Here is a 24,661-nt window from a genome sequence, read left to right on the forward strand (position 1 = left end):
CCAAAGAAAAAAGTATGGAAAACAAGTAGAGATTAGGAATCCTCTGGATACAAAATGCCTAAAGATCCCAGTTCTGGCTGATGAGGGCAGCACTGGAAACACAGGCATGACTGTCAGCAGAGTTTCTGTCCTCAAACATCCAAACTAAATAAAGCTGCCCAAAACGCTCGTTGGGCTAATGTTTGGTTTTATTACAATCTACTCGGGGCTTTTATTCTTCTCAATCTCCTAGAGGAGGAAGAATACAATGAAAGTATTTGATTCAAGTCAATGCTCTATCTCCTACTGACATGGGACAATCAGGAGGATAACCAAAAGTAAACACTGACACTATGGAACTCTACATAATCAATTCATTAGCTCGTTCAATCCACATAATAATTCCATGAACTATACTAATATTCTCCCCATTTAACAGATGATAAAACTGAGGCACTGGGAAGATAAGCAACCCTTCAACAAATGGTATATTTGAGCCCAGTAAGCTCCACAGAAAAGATCCCTGTATTTGACTCATAAATAATCTTTGCAGGAAAGTAAACTAATGTCTTTACCTGAAAATTCTGCACAGCCATAAGGTAGTGTCTGAAAGTATCCTAGTTGTAAGCTTTCTCAGTCTCTCTTTGTCCAGAGTTGAAATATAAGCTCCCAGACTATGTCCCAACAAAGCCATGTGACCTTGTTCGCCAATATTCTGGATTCTGTTAATAAAAATTCATTAGATTAAAAAAAATGTGATGAGTCAAAGAATAAAAAACAGAACTTAAGGGACACAAGGTTCCATAGAAATCTGGTAGGCTTGAAATCCACTTCAAGTCCCAGAGGGCAGAAATGTGGCAAAATTCAGAAAACTCAATGTATATAAGGTACTCAAAGTTGGGAGAAATACAGTGTTAAAATTTGAGTCCTCAATGGCCAGGGAGTGGTTCCGCTGCCTCTCTTGCAATCAAGAGGGCCCGAGTTCAATCCCTGATACCAAAACAAACAAACAAAAAAATATATATGTATATATATTGAGTACTCAAAAGTTTTTGAAGAGAAGATTTGTAGCTTTTGGGAAAGAAGTATTTCTCAATCTTAAAGTCTTTAAGTGAAAAAATAAATATCCCTTATTGAGCATGTACAAACTACTTTCGAATAATTTCCTCTTAAAATATTTTAAAAATTAAATGCTAGCTTTAAGAAGTAGAAGGAGCCAAGGGGCTAAAGCTCAGTAGTGGAGCACTTGCCTACCACACACTGGGCTCTAGGCTCCAATCCTTGAATTAAAACTAAAACAAAACAAAAATATACAGAGGGTAAAATGAGCAGAAAACACCTCTTACAGAATTACTAAAGATCAATTTCTAGCATTAGGCATGTTGAAAATAATACAGAATATTCAAGGAGAGTTAAGTACTTCTTTGTTTTATATTAAATTAAAATGGTCAATTTCTCTTATAAAGAAAAACTATAAATAAAAAAAATAAGTTACAACTATTAACTGTAAATAATAAGAAAAAGATAAAGATCCAAATAGGGTAAGGAGCAAAAGACAGTTCACAAAAAGGGGAATGTAAATACTGTAAGTCTTTTTTTTTTTTTTTTTTTTTTGGTACCAGAGATCAAACTCAGGACCTTGGGGCTTGCAAGGCAGGTGCAGCACCACTGAGCTAAATAAATCCCTGGCCTAAAATATTCTAAGTCTTAAAATATACAAAAATACACTTAAACTGGCTCAAAAGAAAAAGTGATTTTAAATTATGCTGAAATATCTCACTAGAACATTTTCATTTGTTGAAGATCCTTAAGTTTGATAGCACCACTGCAGGCAAAGGTATGGGAATGAAGTATTCTCATATATGGCGTACCTGCAAGGAGGAAAATTTAGCACTATCTATTGAAATTCCAAATACACATACTACCTTATCCCCAGTCGTAATTCTCAGATTTCACCCTCCTCCACACATTTGCCTCTCTAAGAAATCACACATGTCTAGAATGTTAGTATCTCAGCACTCTGAGACGCTGAGGCAGGAAAATCACAAATTTGCATCCAGCCTGGGCAAGTTAGTAACTCTGTGAGATCTGGTCTCAGAACACAGCTGTAGATTTAGCTCAGTGTAAAGGCCCTAGGTTCAGTCCCCACTATCAAAAGAAAGAGACATGAAGAGAGAGAGAGGAGAAAGAAGAGAGGATGGAAGAGGAGGGAGGGGAAGGATGGGAAAGGGAAGGGGAAAAGGAGAACAAACAACACAGCCAAAGTCACTAGCCGCAGCAGTTTTTTCCAGTAAAACATGAATAGGAGACTAAAGAAAGGAGTCCAATCATTCAAAGTAAACCTAAATACCTTTCAAAGAAAAAGCTCCTTTTATATTGATATGCAAAGAAATTCCAAGATAAGGTGGGAAAAAAAGGAGGGTGCTGCCCACAGGCATATATTATTTACGTTCTGGAGAGGTGGGCATGGACATTTTGCTTGTAACCGGTAACTTTGAATCTCCAGGGAAGAGAATCAGGGACAGAAAGGAAAACTGTACACCCTTTTTTATCTACTGAATTTTGAACAAGGAGAACACATTACAGAAATTTTTAAAATTAAAGACAAAATGAAATTAAGACAGCTAAGTAGATGAATAAATAACACAATTGGATGATTCCCAGACAATGTAGACTGTCATCAATCAAACTGCAGTAATTCCAGCAAGCACAAGTGGGAAAGCACATAGAACTTATTTTCCAGTCCTTCTGGTGGCCCCTTTTGGTAGGACCTCATATCATAAAAACTACAGGGCTTAATTTTATTTACTTATTTATTGAAACACTATTTTTTCTGGGACAGGGTCTCATTATGTACTTCACACTGGCCTTGAACTCATGGCGATCCTCATGCGTCTGCCTGCGCGGTAGGATTACAGGCGTGTACCAACATGCCTGGCTGGACCTAATTTTAGTAAATGTCTTCCTTTTACAAAATATATTACCTAAAATACAGAAATTATTTCTGAAAAGAGAAAGCATTATCTTAGTATGACATGCAATGCAATTTCTTATGAGAGTCACTTGCAGAATAATTGCTACTCAAAGTGAGAACGCGCAGACTTTCACAGGGGAGCTGCAGGCCAGGCCACCTCCATTACCGGGGGCTCTGAGGCTCCTCCTCGTCGTCTCCATACATCAGATTCTGGACCAGCTGCAGGATGCTCACCATATCTTGTCCACTGCAGAATAAAAAGAGCTGATGGACTGGTGGGAAAAATGTACACATATAGTCTCATCTCTGCACACACACCCCTCCTCATTCCACCCCAACTACTGCTCCCATTCGAACCACATTTTGTAAATCTTCTGACTTGTTTGTAATTGAGTATCTACATGATAAAGGAGGTATCTTGAGATACTTAAAAAACAAACAAAATTTAAGGGCTGGGGATTTAGATCAGTGGTTCCACTGCCTGCCTTACAAGCACAAGGACCCAAGTTTGATTCCCAGTACCAAAAAACAAAACCTTAAAAAATTCAAATTGGGGCCAGGGATTTAGCTCAGTGGTTCCACTGCCTGCTTCCCAAGCGCAAGCACCCAAGTTCAATTCCCGTTAACCAAAAAAAAAAAAAAAAAAGATTTTATATATATAGTAATAAATAGAATTCAAATTAAACTGAATTCTGATTGCCTTACTTGCTATTAACTCCTCTATCTAAACGTGAGTTTGGTTTTTAAAAACTTCACCAGCAATTATTTCTATACCAGCTCATTTGAATTTTGGAATACAGAGAATATTTAATAAGTGTGATTAGAAAAGGACTTTTGACTTTTTTCCAGCAAGCTGGAAAACTTGAGATCCACTTAGAATGTAAACAGATTCATTTCTATCCAGCATGTTACTAATTGCTTATCACTCAGGGAGGCAGAAAATTATGTTAATTCAAATGGCTAAAGTAGTAAGCAAAAGCAAGGCAACTTGTTATGTACTGATGTAAAAATGTTACCTCTACTAAAAAGAAAATGACTCACAAAAATGTCCTCTTTCAAAAGAGAAGTACTGTCAAAACAATGCTAAAAACCCATCCTCACCCAAGTGCTTACCTTCAAATGAGGAGGAGGAACACTGAGGTGCTGGCCTCAGGACCTTGAATGGGCTATCCCAACCTGCTAAGCCCTCACATCACAGAAAGGTGAGGATGAAACCAGACAGCACCTGGGAAGGACTTAACCCTATACCTGCCTATGAGTGGTCTCAGATGTTTGACACTAGCAGTGTGAATACTCCTAACTACTGGTTTTAATGCGCCATCACTCTGAAGATTACGTATGTTTTTGGGAATATCTCTTCCAGGTAAACTTCTATGGAATTAGAAGAAAAAACAAAACTTAAACCATTTCTTCTTTTTAAGGAGATCTATAGGATTTGCTTCCTATATTGAGTTGTAGAAAGCAATCCACACCTAGAAGCCTTGGTATTTAGTCAAAACTGGCCTTGAATTTACTATGTAGCCCAAGCTAGCTCCAAGCACTGGAAATACAGACATGTACCACCACATCCGGCTTAGAGGGCTTTAAATCAGCTCAATTCATGCTACACGTAGGGGTGACTATTTTATTTTGAGGGGTGGCTATGTTATGTTAGATGTCACACTGACTGGCACACTGTGACCTTCTCCTTGTAACCTTGGACAATTCATATGCAGGTCAACATACAATGGAAGGAAGTTGTACTGTTGACCTAAGAGCTGTTTCCTGGTTATAAAAGAAAAAAAATGTTTGTCTCAGGAAAGCTGGGCTGAGACCTTAATTCCAGACTGGCTGTGAACATCCTGTGAAAACTGTATTCAGCTGCTCCCCACCACTGCTAGTTCAAACCACAAAAACTTAACAGATTTGCTTTAGTAGCCAAAAATTAAATCACTATGCCAAGCAATGTTTTTGGTTGTTTTTTTTTGGTTTTTTGAGACAGGGTCTCACTTTGTAGGTTAAGATTGACCTGGAACTCACTATGTAGCCCAGGCTAGTCTCGAACTCACAGCGATCCTCCTGCCTCAGCCTCCCGAGTGCTGGGATTACAGGCATGCGCTACCACGCCCAGTTTATGCCAATCAATGTTACAGATGATATTTTCATTTACTATATTATAAAAATTATAAATATTACCAAATTAAAAATCTCACAATAAAACTCAGTCTATTGAATATATTACAATTTCAAGGATGAACTGATGCTCCAGTTGTAATTACAAATTTGTGCATGGCTTTTGAGTCACGAGGCTGGATTAAGTTTAGAGTGGGAAAGAGAAAGAGGCTGGTAGGCTCAGCATTATCAATCCTAATGGCATTTTAATTTTTTAATGTTACACTGCACAGAACTATATTTAAATTTTCTTTGAGCTCACTCAAATTAGAACTGCACGTAAGGGAGATGGTAAAAATCTTACACCTTTAATCTTCACTGTCACTTACCTGCCCTGGAGTGGCCCTGGAATATCCTCTGATAAAAGCTTCTTTGCTTTTTCCTCCTCTATTCTTCTAATGTAAAGAAAAAAAATTATCATATTAACTTGAACATGTACATATGAGACATTATTTAGAACTTCTTAGTGACTGATGTAGGATTTAGAACACATTTATCACATCTCAGACCCCAGTTTTGGGCAGTCGGAGTTTCATGAAAAGAAAAGAACATGACAAAATACTTCAACCCATTTCTCAGTTGATGCACTGTATGATCTGAATGTATAGTAAGAAGAATTTACAGATTCAAATTAATATACTACATAAATACAATTTAAGAAACAGGACAATTATACCTTCTTACCCTCAATTTCAAAATCTTTTAATTAAAAAGTACCTTCTGCTGAGACAAATACCAATTTTAAAGTCAGCAGGAGCTATCCACGGCATTCGGGAGTTAAAAGGTGTCCTTAACAGAAGGAAACCAGAGCCACCAGTTCCCAAACAGGCTGAACAGACCTTGGCAGGCAGAGTGGCCTCTGCCTATGCACTTACCTCTGACCACCCTCCAGCATCTTCATTGCCTCCTTTAGGTTTTTCCCCATTTCAGCTAATGTGGGGTCTGCTATCTGGGAAACAAAAAAAAAGGCTAACTTTTAATTCTCCTGTATTACTTCTGCAATATAATTCACCCAGAAAGAGCAAATCCAAGTCTTCTAGATTTATTATAAGATACAAAGATTTGCTGGGGATTTAGCTCAGTGGTGCCGCAGCCTGTCTTGCAAGTGCAAGGTCCCAAATTCAATCCCTGGTACCAATAAATAAATAAGTAATAAAATACAAAGATTATAGAACACATACAAAATTTCCAATCATATAAAAGTATAACATAAAAAGTAAAAATCCTCCAGCTCTACTCCCTACAGATATCACTTTAAAGCATGATACATCTCTTTCCAATCCGAAAATGTTAAGCTTTGGGGAGGCAGGTGCTGAGGACGAACCCAGGTCTGGGGCACACTAGGCAACCACTCTTCCACCGAAAGCATCACATGAGATCTTTGCAGGGTTCTTCTGAGCCTCAGCTCCCATGAAGAACTTTGGGGGGGGGCGTTTAAAAAGGTGGGATCTTTAGGTTTTTAGCTTCTTAACCCCTATTAAGTGTTGTTTATATGTAGGGATTTGAGTAAAACTTAATTTGTAAAGTTTCATTAAAAAGACAAAGTACATGGCCAGATCGGTAGCTCATCGGCACTGCATCTGCCTGGCAAGTGCAAGATCCCGAGTTTGATTCCTGGTATTGGAAAGAGAGAGAGAGACAGACAGACAGAGAAAGTACAGTGAAGTGAGGAAATTAAGACAAAGAAGTGAAGAGATTTGCTGGTGTTCACCAGGCTAATAAATGACAGCATGGTTCCCAAAGCCTGGGCCTCTGACTCCTGCTTCTGGCCTCTGTTATATCATATTAACTCTCACAAATAATCGTGTAGCCGTAGCCACTATGATTTTTTAATAGAAAATTCATTTTTTAACAGGTATTTTCAATAAAATCCATCACTAAATGTAACCACAAGATAGGTAAGAAAGAAATCTCAGCACTGTAATTATGAGTTAGGAAGAGGAACAGCTAATGGACCAGAGGATTTATCTTAACTCCTAAGTCTGCTGGTCATGTTCCTTATTATCCTCAACTCCTGAGACGCCAATCTGTCTGCTACTATCTGGCCCAGTGGAAAAATAAAGTTTTGCATGATCATCCTCATTTCTAAGCTTCATAGGCCTCTGATCCTTGTTCTCTCTGAAATGAACATCTTTGAGCCTTCTATCTCTAACTACTCAATGACCAATATTTCAAAATAAAAGCATTTCCACTCTTTTACATCCCCTCTAATAAGACTGGTGCCATTTTTTTTACTAAACCAAATATCTAGACTTCTTTCCTGATATTCACTCTGAAAAAAGGTTGCATTATGGGAATGATGGGACATACCTCATAAAACTGGGGCCATTCTGACATGTTACTGCCATATATCTGCATGATTTCTTACATCTTTTACTGTGAAATGTTTTATGACTGCTCTTTCCAGCACAGACATCCTCCCCAACAAGATCCTGAACTCCTCGAAGGCACACATTTGGGTTTGTTCTAATTTTGACTTCTCTTATAGGATGAAGGGTTCAAAGTCAGTTCCATTCTCAGCATTGGGTATCAACACTTGTGAATAAGTGCAATCCCGCTAATTTTCCCTATAGGATTAGAATGCATTTTTCCCCCCAGTTAAGAACAGACAAGATAGCCAAAGGTGATGGCATGTGCTTGTGATCCCAGCACTCTGGGAAGCTGAGGCAGGAGGATTGCAAATTCTAAGTCTAGCCTCAGAAACTTGGTGAGACCTCCTCTCAAAATTTAAAATCTGAAGAAGCGGGGTGGGAGCTGGAGATGTAGTCACGGCAAAGGCACTGGGTTCAATTCCCAGTACTGGGAGGTCAGGGAGAGATCAGACAAAACAGCTGACTTAGAAGTCACTCTACACAAACAGTATGAATCCAGAAACACTAGAATCATATGTAATAACTAGATGCTTATGCTTACACTGTGAAAGGCAGGAGGTAAAAAGGCAGATTTATCATCTCCCACCTGAGTTTCTCACTGAGTGGACAGGCCTATGTTTAAGTTGTTCTTGCTCTTTCTTTTGGGGGGTGGGAGTAGGGAAAGTAACACTGATGGTTAAATGTGAATACGATATGACGCTAATGCTGTAGATCCTAGTATGGTTGTTGCACTAACTGGATAATCCAAAACATGAAGCCTTATCCAGCTACAGGATAGTATCAAGCTCTTAAGCCAAGGAGTACTCTAAGAAAAGTTGACTATTCGTTGGTTCCTTAAAACTAAAATCCATGACTACATAAGCAGCTACTGCTGGAAGCCACTACTTTCTTATTCACATTTCATATCCTCAGTATGTTACACTACCAGACAAGGTAGCTGTGTGATCAGTGTTACCATACAATAGCAGGACAAGAACCAGACACTAATGAATAAAAATTAAACCGTCTAAAATGCCTATTATTCAGTATACAGAAAGAGACAGTAAAGGGAGAAATGGTATTCTGTGTCAGATTCTTGGGAACAATGTCAATTTCTATATTCCTTAGCACCAAGCAAGGTTTGCCACAGAAAAAGCATTTTGTAAGATTTACAAACCTTTGTAACTATTACCACTGGGCTGCCTACTGTAATCCAGGCATTGTGCTAATTAATCCCTTTACATGTATTACTTCCTAATTAACACAAAACCATACAGTTAGTATGCTTTACAGCCAAAACTTAAAAGTCTTTATTAGTGCAGAACCAGGATTCTTTAACTACAGAACTAGGCCAGTGATGGCAAACCTTTTAGAGAATGAGTACCAAAACTGCATCCCAAAACCCACTTATCTATTGCAAAGTGCCAATACTACAATTAAACCTGAATACCAAGGTTTTAGTTTAAAAAAAAATTAACATCTTTGTCTTAAAAGAAAAATAGTAACAGAGCTTTCAATGAAATGGCTTTTTAATCGAAACGTAAAAGTTTGAACTGGTATTCTTTTGCACAATTAACGTGATCTTTGCTGTTGTATGCATGCAAACGATGGAAGGGGTCACTTGGCTCCTGTGTCCCCAAAGAGAGTTCTGTGTGCCGCTGCGGCATGTGTGCCATTGGTTTGCCACCACTGTACTAGGAGACACCACTTCTCACTCTCATCAAATAAGTAAATAAAGTAACTGCGTTCAAAAATGAAGCTCTGCTTTCGCAAATCATACTCAGAACTAAAATCTGATTTTAAAGATTACCTTTACTTGATGAATGTTTTCATGCAGGAAAAAACAATGACTGTCCACATAGGGAAAAATGTCTGTCCTGGATGACTATAAACTTATCTAAACTTGAGCATTTTTAGGAGTAAAAGGGGCCCACGGCAGTGGCAGGCTGGCAGACAGGAACTACTTGGGTGAACTCACGGCTGCTGCAGAATTTCCTTCTGCCCCCGCTCATGGCCTAAGCCCACCTCTGGGCTGGAAGGAGCGTCTGTGGGCTGGGCTGGCAGGGGCTGGGATTGCTTTACGCTCTGAGGCTGTTTGAGCACTTGGCGGCAGGGACAGGATTTTTAAATTCACTGACACCAAATTCTATGTGGCACTTACAGGGACATCTTAATATCAGGACTGGTGTTTACATTTGAGTGGTGGTACTTCCATAAGCATAGTACATCTTTTATTGGGCAAGCATCTATAAACCACTTGCGACCACTGATGGGAGGAACAGAAAGCAGCATCTCAGAGCTGGGTTCTCTCAGCAACAGAGAAGGTGAAACCAGCAGACACAATTTGTCGGTACTAGGAATTGAAACCAGGGCCTCTCAAGGCAGGGGACATCACAATTTGTGACTTGAAATTATACTACAAAGCTACAGTGATAAAAACATAATGGTACTGGCAAAAAAAACAACCGAGGATCAATGGAATAGATTATAAGATGCAAAAACAGCTCCCAACATATTCAGCCACCTTATCTTTGACAAAGGAGCCAAACACCTTCATTGGAAGAAAGGCACTCTCTTTAATAGTGCTGGGAAAACTTGCTTTCCATATGCCAAAGATTAAAACTAGACTTGACTCTCTCACTGTGCACTAAAATAAAAAATGGATCAAAGACCTAAATATTAAAACAGAAACACTAAATCTGTTGGAAGATATAATACGTAGAGCTCTTGAAGACATTGGTGTAGGCAGAGACTTTATGAAAAAAAAAAACCCAATCACACAGGAAATATCACAAGAGAATCAATAATTGGGATCTCATTTTATTAAAAAGATTTTGCACAGGAAAGAAACCACCAATAGACTGAAGAGATCACCGCCAGTGTGGGAAAAATTTTGCCAGCTGTTCCTCAGACAGAGGACTAATATTGAGAATATATAAAAGAACTCAAAAAAATCAGACCCTCCCCACATTTAAAGACCCATTCAAAAAATGAGCATCTGAAATGAACAGACACTTCTCAGATAAAGAAGTGAAAATGTAAAAATGTAAAAATGTTCAACATCACTGGTCATTTGAGAGATGCAAATTTAAACAACACAGAGATTCCATCTCACTTCAGAAAGAATGGCTGCTATCAAGATATCAACCAACAACAAATGCTGGCAGGGCTGTTGGTAAAAAAGAACCCTTCTCCATTGTTGGAGGGAGTGTAGACTGGTGCAACCACTGTAGAAATCAATGTAGAGATTCCCCAAAAGAACTAAAACTTGAGGTTCCATTTCACCCACCTATTCCCTTTCTTGATGTCTTCCCAAAAGAATTAAAAGCACACCACAGTGATACCTGCACACCCATGTTTATAGACGCACAGTTTGTGATAGCTAAATCTTGGAAACAGCCCAAATGACCATCAGACAATGAATGGATAAAGATGTGTTTTTTTTTAATATAATGGAGTATTACTCTGCCATAAAGAAGGATAAGCTTGAGACATTTCTACATAAATGGATTCACCTTGAGAGTCTAAGTGATATAAATTGGACACAGATATTTAAATACTACATTGTTTCTCTGCTGTGAGAAATTGAAAGTGTAAATAAACTAAGAAACTTACATTGGTCTGACAATAAAAATATTTATTTTTCAAAAAGGACCAACATTGGGCCAGGTATTTAGCTCAGTGGTTCTGTCGCCTGCCTCGGCAAGTACCAGGACCAGAGTTCGATCCCCGGTACCAAAAAAAAAGAAAAGAAAAAAGGACCAAAATCTATGAGATATTGGGAAATGGAAAGAAAATGTTCAAATGAGAAGGGGAACAAGGGAGGGGGGAGAGGGAAAGGAAAGAAGGGAAAAGAAAAGAAGGAGAAAATGGACACAAAGCTTTTGTAAATAAGGGGAAGAGGGGTCAAATGGGGGGGAGGAAAAAGCAACACGTATCATGTATAGTTACAAATTCTGTATGATGAATGTTATCATTATGTATATCTAAAATGTAGCAATAAAAAACAATGCAAAAAGTCTGAAATAAAATACACAACATGAGAGGGAAAAAACGCAAACTTGTGATCCTCCACTTAGCCTCCCAAAGTGCTGGTATCACAGGTCTGTATCACTGTGCACAGCTGCTGTGCAGTTTTACACTGCCTCTGGTTGGACTATTCTTCATCTCACAGCCTTCCACTCAAGTTTTACGGGGATTCACTATCAGTGCATGTGTCACCTCCACAGCCTTCCCTGCTTGCCCCAGAGAAAAACGAATTATTTCCTTTTGTCGTGGAACAAAACGTATCTTTACTATAGCACTTGTCACACAATTCAGGTCACTGTTTACATGACTAAGTCTCACGGTATATTTAGTTCAATTTAACAAGTCAGTTCCAGATGGTGCGTTAGGCTTCAGGAATATGAAAGTGAACAGTTTTAAAAGTTCATAGTTTAGAGGGGAAACTGAAAACCAAATAGATAACCGCATTGTAATATTGTAAGCTAAAACTGAGTTATGAACCTAATACTGTGGAGACAGAAACAAGGAACTGGATTTAATTGTATTGCTTCTTGAGTGTAGGAATGATTCATGCTTCTTTCATCTTTACACTTGCTGTGCTTAGCATATAGTAAGTAGACAAGAAATGTTGGTTAAAGATTGAACTTCATTTGAAAAAAAGAGTAAAAGGGGATACTATTAATAATTAAACCAGGACAATAGGTATAAACTGGGATGGTCTTGGGCAAACCAGGATGTACATTACCCTACCCTTAACTAAACATTTACTTCAGATTGTAGGCCATTATTCGACCTGGCGAAGTCCAGGGAAAATTTATGTGGTGGTGGTAGTTTAAAAGTTATAAGGTGAAATAAAAGAAAACATAAAATTTCAAAGCAGTGCATCATCAGTCTCGGTACTGTAGGGTCTTGCAATATTGCTACTTAACTCTTTTCCTACCCATAAATAAAGAATACATTTTTCTATATTTAAATCTTCAGTGAAATGACCTGATAAAATTCTGGTGCCTACTAGAAACAAATGTTTTAACAGAAAAGTCAACAGCTTCCAACCACTCCCCTGAGGCCAGTTGGCATTTAATCTGTTTCTTTACCAAGATTTTTCCTACCAACCCCAAGAAAGCCAATTTAGGTGCAATATATGTGAATGCAGTATTTGGAGGTTTCTAGGAAAATGAGCTATAACCAAGGCAGACTTCTCAATTGGATTTGTAAGACCTCAGATCAACTTAAGTCCCTTAGCTTTAAAGAGGCTTGTAGCAATTATACCATTTGGTATAATTAACCATAAAAATTCAACAAAATATTATCTAATCAAAAAGCTGATAGATGGCCATTGTTAAGAATTTAGAAACAATTACACTTCTCTTTGGTTGCAAATTTATAAATTACACTTCAGTTATGGATGATTCTGCTGTGTAATGGAGTGGATTCAGTATTTTTGCTACAATATCATCTAAAGCAGATGCATGATGGGAATTCAAGGCTCCCAATGAGAACTCAATTATATGCAAATTGTAACATAACTGAAACTTTGAAAGAACTCATTTTGTAAAACAAGCCCTACTCTTCATCCCTGTATGAACTTTTTAAAAAATCATTTTCATAGCACGTGATTTTCACAACTTTAGGTATAGGGGTATTAAAATACCCTGCCACTAACAGAAAAAGAAATATTACATGTCATGCTGAAATTACTGGACAGTCTCACAATTTAAATGTTAGGGGAGAAAAGTCAAGAATCAAATGCAGGTTAAAGTAGTAAAGTAGGTCAGGGAGCAATTCTTGACTTGTCAAAAAAAAAGCTAAAAGAAAATATGAATTTATTTGGAGTATGGCTGCATATATAAATGAAAAATCACTAATACTTGCATTTGACTAGAATTATATCAACTCAGCATGAGGTTAACACTGGATTACACCAATCTAATACTTTGTTCTTGTGCCACTGTTTGAAAAGTGTCAATCTCAATGTGTTAAACTGATTTGGCATTCCACATATAGAATGCAACCCATCTTGAAAAACTAACACCCCACCATTTTAATGGGTATTTGCAATTACTAATGGAATAAACAACTGGGGCTGGTGGGTGGTTCTTAGCAATACTAGAGTTGAACTGAGAACCTAAACAATGCTGGCATTGTGCTACATCTCCAGCCCTTTTAATTTTGAGACAGGATCTCCTTATGTTGCCCACACTGGCCTTAAACTTGTGATCTTCCTGCCTTAGCTTCCTGAGTAGCTGAGATTACAGGCAGGCATTACTGTGCCCAGAAATAATTTTAAAAAGTTTACTAAGAAGGTATTTATCATAACTTTTCAAAAGTGGAAAGTGCAATAGAAAAAAACAATAAAAGGGGACTTCAGGGCTTAAGATTTGGGAATTTCTTAAAAACAATAAAAGGGGACTTCAGGGCTTAAGATTTGGGAATTTCTTAACTACAACCACTTTTACAATTTTCTCAGCTTTCAAAAATGATCAATCAATGGTGGTGCACGCCTGCAATCCTAGCACTCGGGAGGCTGAGGCAGGAGGACCGCTGTGAGTTCGAGACCAGCCTGGGCTACATAGTGAGTTCCAGGTCAGTCTCAACTACATAATGAGACCCTGTCTCAAAAGACCAAAAACAAAAAAACAAAAAAACAAAAAAAAAAAACGATCAATCAAGCTCTTACACTTACTTTCTTCAGTTAAACCAGTTTACCAAAGTGACTTTTTAGCCAGGCGTCATGGCTCATGCCTATAATCCCAGCACTCTGGAGGCTGAGGCAGGAGGAACACTATGAGTTCGAGACCAGCCTGGACTACACAGTGAGTTCCAGGTCAGTCTCAACTACGTAGTGAGACCCTGTCTCAACAAACAAACAAACAAACAAAAAAACCAAAGTGACTTTTTAAAGAAAGTACACAATTATTTTTATGAATTGGAAAAAACATAACCTCAAATCCCTGAATTCAGAGACTTAACTGTTAATAGCACAAATCCAAGTTAATGACAATAAAAAAGTGGCTGCTGGGGCCAGGGATTTAGCTCAGTGGTTCCACCACCTGCCTTGCAAGCATAAGTACCTGAGTTCAACCGTCTGTACCAAAAAAACAAAAAAAAAAGGTGGCTGGTGAGTGTGCAGACATGGTCAATGGATAGTACAGAAAATAGAGGAGGCAAAAAAGGACACACTGCAATTTTGGGGGGAAACAGAAATGTTCCATGCCTTCTTTTTGCATAGCAGGGAATTGAATCCAGGACCTAGTGTGTGTAGGCAAGCACTCTATACCACTGGACTATATCCCCAGCTCACAAAACATTTGCTATGTTAAACATGCTGGTTGTTATACGAATGTACACAACTTTGAAAATATATTTATTTAAAATGGGTATTTTGTTTTATATAAATCCTATTAATTTAAACAAAAAAGTGGCTGAACTGATTTAAAGTCAATTTAAAATAAAATATTAAGTAAACGATATAGGTGGTACACTTATGGCAAAGTTCACAAAGATGTAATATGAATAACTGCTTCTTGGGAAACACAGGCTTGGGCTACGGTAGAGTGTTTACCTAGTATACATAAGGCCCTAGGTTCAATATCCAGAGCCCCTCACCCCAAATCTAATAATAATTCACAACAGAAATACACAGGCTGGAAGTACAGCTCAGTAGTCAAGGCCCTGCCTGTGTTCAATGCCTAGATCCCTCCAAAAAAGTATATACTACTTTGGTTTCAATAAATTGTTTTTTTCAGGGAAGGAATATTCGTATTTGGAGGAGGCTCTAGGGCCACTGAATGAAGAAAAACTAAAGAAACCAGCTGTTCATATTCGACAGCGATGCTGATGTTATCAAATGCTAGTTTATACCATAAATATCAAATGTGTAAAAATTACAACCTTTCTTCAGATGATCAAACCAATGAGGAAAAAACTCCAAACTGCTGTTTCTAACAGCATCAACTACTCTTGCCTTCCACAGCTTTTTAAACAATCAAGCAGCCAGTCATGGTGACACACATCTATAACCCCAGCACTCAGGAGGCTGAGCCAGGAGGATCGCTATGCGTTTGAGGCCAGCCTGGGCTACATAGTGAGACCCTGTCTCAAAAAACAAAACAAACAAACAAACAAACCAAAAAACCCAATAAAGTCAGTCCTGTACTGTGGTAATCATTCAACATCCATCTCCCCCTAAATTATGTATTTTTCTTTTTGAGTTTATTGGTACTTTTTAAGTACACAGTACAATTACATTCATCATTGGGATCTTGTACCTTTACATGACAGATCTTGGTTCTCATTTTTTCCCCATCCCCCTGCCCTCCCTTCACCCCCTCCACCCTCCCCTATTTACAAAGACTCTATTTCCATTTTTCTATTTCTCATATTTTCCCTTATTTCCTTTCCCCTACCTTTCCCACTTCCCCTACACCTTTGGCCCTTTTCTTCCTATTTCACATTATATAATTATGTATTTTTCTTAGGATGAAAACAGCACCTGCTGTCTGCATTAATCAATAAGTACCTAAAACACTACCTGCCTACTGTATCCAAGAAGCAATAACAAGTACACGGCAGCAACTGACCCAGGAACACAACTATTCCTTGTGAGTCAAGGATGCGAGAAAAAGATGGTAATTTTTCAAGTGGTGACCTGCCAATCTGGCTTATCTTGCTGGAATCTTAATTTCTGTATTTGTTAAGTATTTTGCCTGATTTCAGTAAGAGTGTTTAATTTAAAACTTAAGGGCTGGTGATTTAGCTCAGTGGTTCTGCCTCGCAAGCCCAAGGACCTGAGTTTAATTCCCAGTACCAGAAGAAAAAAAAATAACTTATGCTTTCTTCTAAGAATTGGATACGTCTTCAAATTTTCAACTACCTTGGACTCTGTGCATCATAATTTTCCAAGTTGAAAAAGGATATGCAAGTGTTGGATGAAATGTAACTATATTAGTATTTAACCTTACAGCTTCTTCAAGTGGCAGAAAAAAAGAAAACAGCAAAAAACATAAATGTGGTAAAAAAATTTTGTAGGTAATAAGGCAACAAAATAAGTATCATATGTCAAACCTCAGTCACAGATAGCAATATGTGGAAGGAGGAAAAACACAACCAAATCACTTCTGAGATACATGTTGGAAATGCTACAGCTCCAAGACTAAGTTTCATAAAAAAGTATTCCTATGGATCACTGCTTCAAAAATCCACTCACTTAGGACATACCATGAGTAAATGCTTCCAGATAACTGCACAGAGGAAAAGATACCAACACATCAGCAAGCTTCATTTCCAAAACCTTTCTTGCTTACCTGCAATCACACACTTATTCAGATAAGAAAGAAAACTGCTTAAAGAGAAGCACGCTAGACTAATTAGATTTAACTCTTTCACTGAGATTAACTTAAGTGTTGCTGTGGCTTATTAGTAGGCAAACTTGGCAATAGGCAATCAAATCAGAAAGATGAAGATTATTATTCTTGAGCTGGGGATGGAGACCATTAGTACTTACCTAGCATGCTCAAGGCATTGGCTTCCATCCCCAGCACAAAAAGGGGGTGAGAGGAAGGGGGGGAAGGAGGGGGAGAGAGAAGATAATTATCTTTATTAGCATCATTTCCAAAATTGCACTGGGATTACATAGGACTAATATTGGCAGCTGATACCACGGAATGACCTAGGGCCTTTGCACTGAGCTGAGTTCCCAGCTCCTTATTGGGGACTCTAGGTCTTTTTTTTTTTTTTTTTTTAAAAGATAAAATTAATTTATTTGCCCTCACAACACAACTTCACAAGCTGCACTGGGCCCTATAGTCCCATAAGCCTGGCTGCTGCAGTGGCTAGGGAGTCTAGTTCTCTGGAGTGCCTGCTCCCTTGTCTTGGGTACCTAGAGCTGGGTCCCTCTTGATCCCACCCATCCTGCTCCCACATGCAAGGGGTGCACAGGTCCAACTGAAGCAAACCAGGCCTGCCTCTGGCACCAAGGATGGCCTTGTAGGTACCTGAAGCACTGAGCCCTGTGAGCTTAGGTGGGGGGCAGACAGGAGGAGGGGTTCAGTGCAGAGGGCTCCTGTTGTGTTCTTCAAAAGGCCATCTTGCCCAGAAGCTGGCTGGCTGTACAACTCACCCCACTCACAGGCAACTGGAAAAAGTTCATTTCAGCTGAGAAGGCAGCCATGGCAGAAGGGTCCTGGCCAAACTGAGCTCTTTGAGCCCCTTGGCCTCTTGCTCTCGGATGAGCCTGGTCTGCCGCTTCTCTGGGGTCTCGCTGGCCAGCTTCAGCCTCATGGCCTCCCGATCTCGCTGCAGGCAGTGTGTCTCTGCTCATCTGTCTCCTGCATGCGCTGTAGGCACTTGGCTTCAGGGTCCCTCGTGTGCCACTCACTCAGGGGTCTCCTTGTCCCGCCGACTCTTCTGAGCTGTAGGTTCTCGTTCTAGCTTCTGCAACCGTACTTCTAAAGGCTCATTCTCTGGATGCAAGGCCCACTTGCATACACTGGGGGTCTGGTAGGCAGTACAGTTGTTATACACAAGCAGAATTCCACAAGCAGTGTCCTTCCCCTCAGCACTGGAGGGGCCCTCACTGTCAACTGGGGGTCAGGATTCCATAGTAAGTATTTCAGGAAGTTTCTCACTGTTAAAAGTAACATGGCTGGTGACGGGGCTCCACACACAGCACAGTCAGACTGCTGGTCCTGAGTGGATTAGAAGGTGCCAACCCAGTGACCCTGGGGAGCTAAGGGCTCATCCACAGACAGGATACACAGAGCTCCTGGCACTCACCACTGCTGCAGTATGCTGGTATATATGAACAATCGGCTGCTCCCGACTCCCACAGTCTAGCAGACAGAGGGGACACTGGCAAGTTCAAGCAAGGGGCCCAAATTCAGATTCTCTGTGACCTCATGCTCTACTACTTTGTTCCCACCAACAGGCTATTCTGCATTCTCTAAATCTTTTTCCACTTTGACCACCCTGCCATCTTCCTCTGATGTGTGGGAAGAGACTTCCTCTTGTGTGGTCCTGTCTTCATCACCCTCACTGTCACCAGAAGGTGCAGAACTCACGGCTACTGGAGTGCTGGTCTCTTAGTTGTTGGACAGCTTGTCGCTGACTGCCAAGGTCTCCAGGAAAATTAGTTTTCATCATTGCCTGGGCGGGCTTGCTCTTCAAGCCCAGCAAATACTTGATCCCAGTGAACTTTATTTGGATTTATCTGTTTTCGGCAGGGGCATGTTTTCCTGATCCGAGAGCTCTGGCCTTTCCCAGTTTCACGATTAGATATGTTACTACTACCTCCTTACAAATTGCTAACCTCCAGTCTGGTGCATTCTCACACAGCAAAGTAAACTTGCCCGAATCCAAGAAATCTACACTGGCACCTCGGTGCTGTGCTGTCTCTGCGTCCCTGGGCCCCACCTCCAGACAAACAACCGCCTGGCAATAGGTCCCTGGGCTGCAGCTCTGGCCAGTCAGGCCAGAGCTCTCCAGGACAGGGCCCAGCGGGCAGAAGGCGGCTCAGGGCCAGGCCAGTGGCAAGGAGCTGCACTGCAGAGGACAAAACCAGAGAGACTAGGTCTTGTTTATTTGCCCAGGATGGGCTTGAGCTTGTTATCCTCCTGCCTCAGTCTTCTAGAGGGCTGGCATTACAGTCACACACTACCATGCTCAGCTGACAGACTTATCTTAAATACACTGAGATGAGGGCCCAGGATTTAGTTCTGTGGTGCGACTGCCGGCTTCCCAAATATAAGGTCCCGAGTTTGATCCTGGGTACTAAAACAAAAAAACAAAACAAAACCAGAGGTGAATTCTGAGGAAAGGAAACCAGTTCCTGAAGCCTGTGTGGATCTTCAGACCTTTAGATTTGAACTGTGTGAAACTGCCAATATTCTGCTTGTAATGTACAAGAACAGTAACTTCAAAGTAAAGGCTTAATTTTGCAATTTCTACCTTTCTGTAACAGCAAAATAATTATATGAAAAGTTTGCTTCTTTCTACGTGTGGTAGTGCACATCTGCAATTCCTGCATACTAGGAGGCTGAAGCAGGAAGATCACAAGTTTAAGCAAGGCCTGGGCAACCTAGCAAGAAAACCCTCTTAAAATTAATAAAAAAAAAAAAAAACAAAACAAACAAAAGATCAGCAATGTATATCAGTAGCTTTTGGTTCAATCCCCAGTACCACAAAAAGAAAAGATAGTTACTCTATATCTGTTTCAGTTACTTGTAATTTAGAATGATTTTTCACAGAAATAAAGCCCAAAGATAGATCTTGAACACTATCTAATCTCTTTTCATTTGTTTTTTGGTACCAGGGATCAAATTCAGGACCTTATGCTTGAAAGGCAGGTGGCAGCTCTACTGAGCTAAATCCTTGGCCCTAACCGCTAACTTTTAAGGTAGCTTAATATTTAACATTTGCAGCAAAGCTTAAAACAAAACAAAAAAGACAAAAGCTACTGCAATGATTCTAGTAAATACAAGCCAAACATTTGAAATATTATTATCATGGCATGGCCCCTGAATTCTGCTTGCAGGGGATGAATTTAATTTCAGCTAAACAAATAAAATTTTTAAAAGATACTTTTGGACATTTTCAATGTGACTGGAGGCACTACCTCATTTTTATATCTAACTTTAAAGGACGAAATAGTTTTCCTATCACAATTTATAAACTACCAACGAGGCAAATTATAAAATAAAAATCTAGGGCTCAGTGGTGCTGCCGCCTGCCTTGCAAGCACAAGGTCCCAAGTTTGATCCCCGGTACAAAAAAATTAAATGTGCGCATACACACACCTACACAATAAAAATCTACATTTACAACTAAAACTCTTGGAAAAAAAAAGCATACTTCTGAACTAAATATTCCACCTAAAGAATTTCTTCCACAAAATCGTTTCTGGCCACTCACTCCATGTATCCCCCAGCTTGTTTCTTAACTCCTGTGTTACTTTACTTTTTACCCCTTTGTTAAGAACTGTCTAAAAATGTATATGCCCCTTAGTAGAACATACTTCTATGTCTGTCAGCACCTGGATCTGACCACACCTGACCTGCCAGTAATAAAGTGTCAAATAGGATGGGGGAGACGCTCAGGGACACAACTGGCCTAGCATGCATGAGACCCTCAGTTCAATCCTCAACCCTGAAAAACAAACTGTTTCTGCTTTAGGTGGAGACCAACAACAATAAAGTCAAGCAACTCCTACCTATAATTATAAACTTAAAATCTGGGATTGTAACACAATACACACAGGACTAGGGACCACCAACAGCTCTGCTACTGACCACCTCTGCAATCTTGAATAAGCCAAGAATCACCAAGGCCATACATTTTTTGGAGTGGGCACTTTGTACTGGCTAAATCTTATCAGTCTCCTCTGACAGCCAGCACTAGGTAATCATTTACTGCCACAGCCACCATGCACCTGTATGTAAAACCCTTGCTTCCCAAGAACATGAGATATGAGCTTTACATGAAAACTAAAATACAGCCTATTGTCTCCACACAAAAGTCCTCCCATTCTACCCCAGAGTGGGCTCTGCATCAGCAAACACAGAAACTCATCATTGAAAGCCTGCCTAAGATGGATTCTTTTCTTACACTTTTTAAAGAGCAAGGATAGAAATGCTGGCAGTCATTAACAATAAGTAATGATAAGGGATGTTCTATTCATTCTGCTCCTAATTCTCCTTGAAAACATTAAGGTGACACAGATTTTCCAAATCAGGCACGGGGGGTGGGGAGACAGAGGCAGAGACACACACACAGAGCGCATGAGCTGTCAGGTAGGCAGTTCAATGTGAGAATAACTGCTAAAATGAGCTGAGTTGTAATCACTTAGGTAAAAACAAGGTTCAAGTCACCTCCTTCAGAGATAGTACATTAGGGCTGGGGATTTATCTCAGTGGTTCCACTGCTTGCCTCACAAACGCAAGACCCACAGTTTGAACCCCAGTACCCCCCCAAAAAAAGTAAATTAAACTACCCGTTAGCACTTTCTTCGCTAACGGAAATGATCTATAATTGTGCTGCCAGTTATGACAGAAGCCGGATATGGCTGTTGAACACCTGGAATGTGGTTATTACAACTTAGAAAACATCAACATTATTGAACTTTAATTAATCTACATTCAAGTTGGTAAATGCGGCTCCCTAAATCAGAGTGCAACTCCAGGTTCTCTAAATTAGTGATTTTTCAACTAGAGGTTATTCTTTCTACCCTTAGGGGGCAGTTGCCTCCACCTGGCATCATTTTTAGTTGTCAGAACTATGGGAAGAATTACTAGTAGATGGTGGTCAGAGATGCTAAATATGCTGCAATGTATAAGACATTACTTCACAATAGAAAATGAGCCCAAAATGTCAGAAATACCAAAATTGAGAAACTCAGCTCCATGTGTGCGCTTAAGGATGGAATTAAAGGCAAAACAAACTACAGTACACCTTTTTTTTTTTTTTTTTTTTTTTGGTATCAGGGATCAAATTTAGGACCTTGTGCTTGTGAGGCAGGCAAGGCACCACTGACCTAAATCCCTAGCAGTACACCCTATCTAAACAAAACACACAGGAAGAAAGAATTTTTTTTAGGCAACACGTAAAAGGTTTACAAGCACAAACTGTTACTAAAGTGTAGTTGTGTATATGGTGGATAATTTACCAAGAGCATCATCAGCATCATCAGACTAATTTCCTGTGGCATTTTTTTCTTTATTTGGCCGGTACTGGGGATTGAACTCAGGAACTTGAGCTTGTGAGGCAGGCGCAGTGCCACTGATCTAAATCCCTGGCCCTCCTGTGGCAATTTTTACTTGAATAGTACGGTAAACTCTCTTCAGATTATTCTATAGGGCCCTATTGTCCTTTTCCTCCACTCCTAGTTTTAATTCCCTGTCCCAATTAACCTATCTGGTTTCTTAAGATATCATTCATTTCGGATACAAGAGAGCTGATATTATTGTGAAAGAAAAGTAAATCACAAAAAAAGTGGCTGACACTGCAGTATGCACATTTACATATTAACGAAGGAAAAGGCAGGGTACAGAATTACATTTAGACCAAAGGAAATGCAGGCAGTAATTCTATTGAATGATGACAGCATACTACATGTTAGAGTGAGAGATGTTATTTGAGATTTTAGAGGGCAGATATCAAATAACATTGTGTTTACTGTAGTTTTATATATTATGCATAGTCAGTTTAAATGCAATCATTCAAAACTGCTCAAATAGCTCTCAAATTTATATTAGCAATGTACAATTCAACTCAGAATAGCCCATTCCTCAAAGAAACTGAAATAACACAATGTTTCACTTTGATTCAAACAATTTTTAAGAGTACAAGTCATTAAAATTCAACTGAGGTCTATGCTTTCTTTTCTGCCCACTTAATATTACCAGAAATTATTCATTACATGTACAGTTTCTCCATCACTGCTTGAAATAAAAAAATAAAATACAATCTTATCTGTAAAACACTTACATTCAGAGTTTTCACACTGGTCTAAGATAGAAACTTCCAGCCTACCTGTTCTGAATTCCTAAAAGTTCATTGCAGGTTGGTTCTTTTATACCAAGGATTGAAGTCAGGACCTTGTGCTTGCCAGGCAGGCACTTTGCCACTGAGCTACATTCCCCGCCCCCGAATGCAGTTTTTGTGAATGCTCCAATCTTGAGCATCCTAGAGTTTTAGTACCTTTAAATTTTTTTTACAGAGTTAAAGTACTTTTATCATCAACTAACATTTAGGAAGCAACCACTATAATCTATTAATCAAATGTCAGAAAGTAATGCAGTGAGATTCCGACCCACTGTGCTTTTCAGATTTGCCTATAGTTATTCTTGGAGAAAAGATCACCCCAGTTCTTTCAGGTTTCTAATTAAACGACATAAACCCCACCCCACTTACATATGAAATAGGAACACAGGGTGGCACTTTTAACGACATTTTATATTCAACTACTAGTGTTACACACACGATCCTGACCAGGGTCTCTCAGCCTCAGCCATCAGTAACAGTACCGTTTTGAGCCAGACGTGTGGACGGTTTCCCCTGCAATGTTGTTTAGCAGCATATTTGGCCTCTTCCTACTAGATACCAGCAGCAATTCCCAGCCCCTCTACAATCTAAATTATCTCCACATGTTGCCAAACATCCCTTGGAAAACAAGACTGCTCCATGGTTGAGAACCACTTATTTTGAAAGAAACCCAAAGTACCAAAAAAGTGGGCACTGTGCTAATCAGAAGACTCAAGAAAAATACATTAACTTTTTCTTTGTCTTCCACTCAGGATACACCATCACGTACGTACACATGGTGACATCTTGCTCAACTTCTACAATTACTACCTTCAACTTTGCGGTGTCAAACAAGTAAATCTACAGCAGTTGCTCTGAAAAGAATATTATTTCTACCAGATCAATATTAATACGAGTCTTAAACAGTAGCACTACTCCTGAATTCCAAATGTAGGAAAAACAGGGTCTGTATCAAACTGGGCAAGTAGAATCCCAAGCAGGAACGGAAAGGAGGGCTCTGAAGGAGGTCAGAATGTTAGGCACGGAATGCACGCAGAAACCCAAACACCTGTTCTCATTACCAAGCCCTAAATCTGGGACAATTAGAACCCATTCCACTCGTGCAAGCAGTCAGCCAGGTACATCAAGTTACTAGTTCCCCTCAAGGGAGACCAAGGTAAGGTGCTAAGTCCGGTGGATTTGGGGCTGACGCCAAGGTCTCTCCTGATCTCCTGAAAGGTGTGGAGAGGCTACAAAACCCGGAACTTAATTCACAATCTACAGAGCACCCACCCTTTTCAGGATCCCAGAGGTTCCTGCCCAGTGTTTGCAAGCTACAGCCTCGGAATCACGTGGGGGAACTTGTTAAACACGCAGGAACGAGTCCCGCCCCTCAGAGATTCAGACGAGAAGGGGACTGAAAAATTTGTACCTTTACCAGGGGCTCCAGGTGATTCCTATGCACGCTCAAGTTGGAAAACCACTGCTTCTGTAATTCCTCAAGGGGAAACCACAGAAAAACCTACAGCTTCGCAGCTGTTTCCAGAATAACCGAAGTCTTTCTAGGCGCTTCTGGGGCCCAAATTGATGGCTCCAGTCGTCTGAATGGGCCCGGCCCCTCGAGAAACCTCCGCAGAGCCCAAGGGCGGCCCCGAAAGAAACCCGCCGGGGTTCCCTCGGCCACCCG

General features: G+C 39.9%; 1 protein-coding gene and 1 pseudogene across 1 annotated transcript in view; both read right to left on the reverse strand.

Moving 5' to 3' along the window:
• Window positions 1-6,053, reverse strand: part of Pdxdc1 (pyridoxal dependent decarboxylase domain containing 1) — a 33,557-nt gene extending 27,504 nt beyond the window's left edge. Inside the window, exons 1-4 of the mRNA XM_033758739.1 lie at window positions 5,980-6,053; window positions 5,434-5,499; window positions 3,120-3,200; window positions 555-701 (exon numbers count right to left, since the gene is read on the reverse strand). Of these exons, the coding sequence (XP_033614630.1) occupies window positions 555-701; window positions 3,120-3,200; window positions 5,434-5,499; window positions 5,980-6,029 (344 nt within the window). The 5' untranslated portion in view covers window positions 6,030-6,053. The remainder of the gene's footprint in view (window positions 1-554; window positions 702-3,119; window positions 3,201-5,433; window positions 5,500-5,979) is intronic.
• An 11,264-nt stretch (window positions 6,054-17,317) lies between these two features.
• The window catches only part of LOC104855769, a 10,668-nt pseudogene continuing 3,324 nt past the window's right edge, over window positions 17,318-24,661 (reverse strand).

This window comes from Fukomys damarensis, unplaced genomic scaffold (assembly GCF_012274545.1).
Source record: "Fukomys damarensis isolate Sample0158 unplaced genomic scaffold, DMR_v1.0_HiC HiC_scaffold_34, whole genome shotgun sequence".
Taxonomy (NCBI): domain Eukaryota; kingdom Metazoa; phylum Chordata; class Mammalia; order Rodentia; family Bathyergidae; genus Fukomys; species Fukomys damarensis.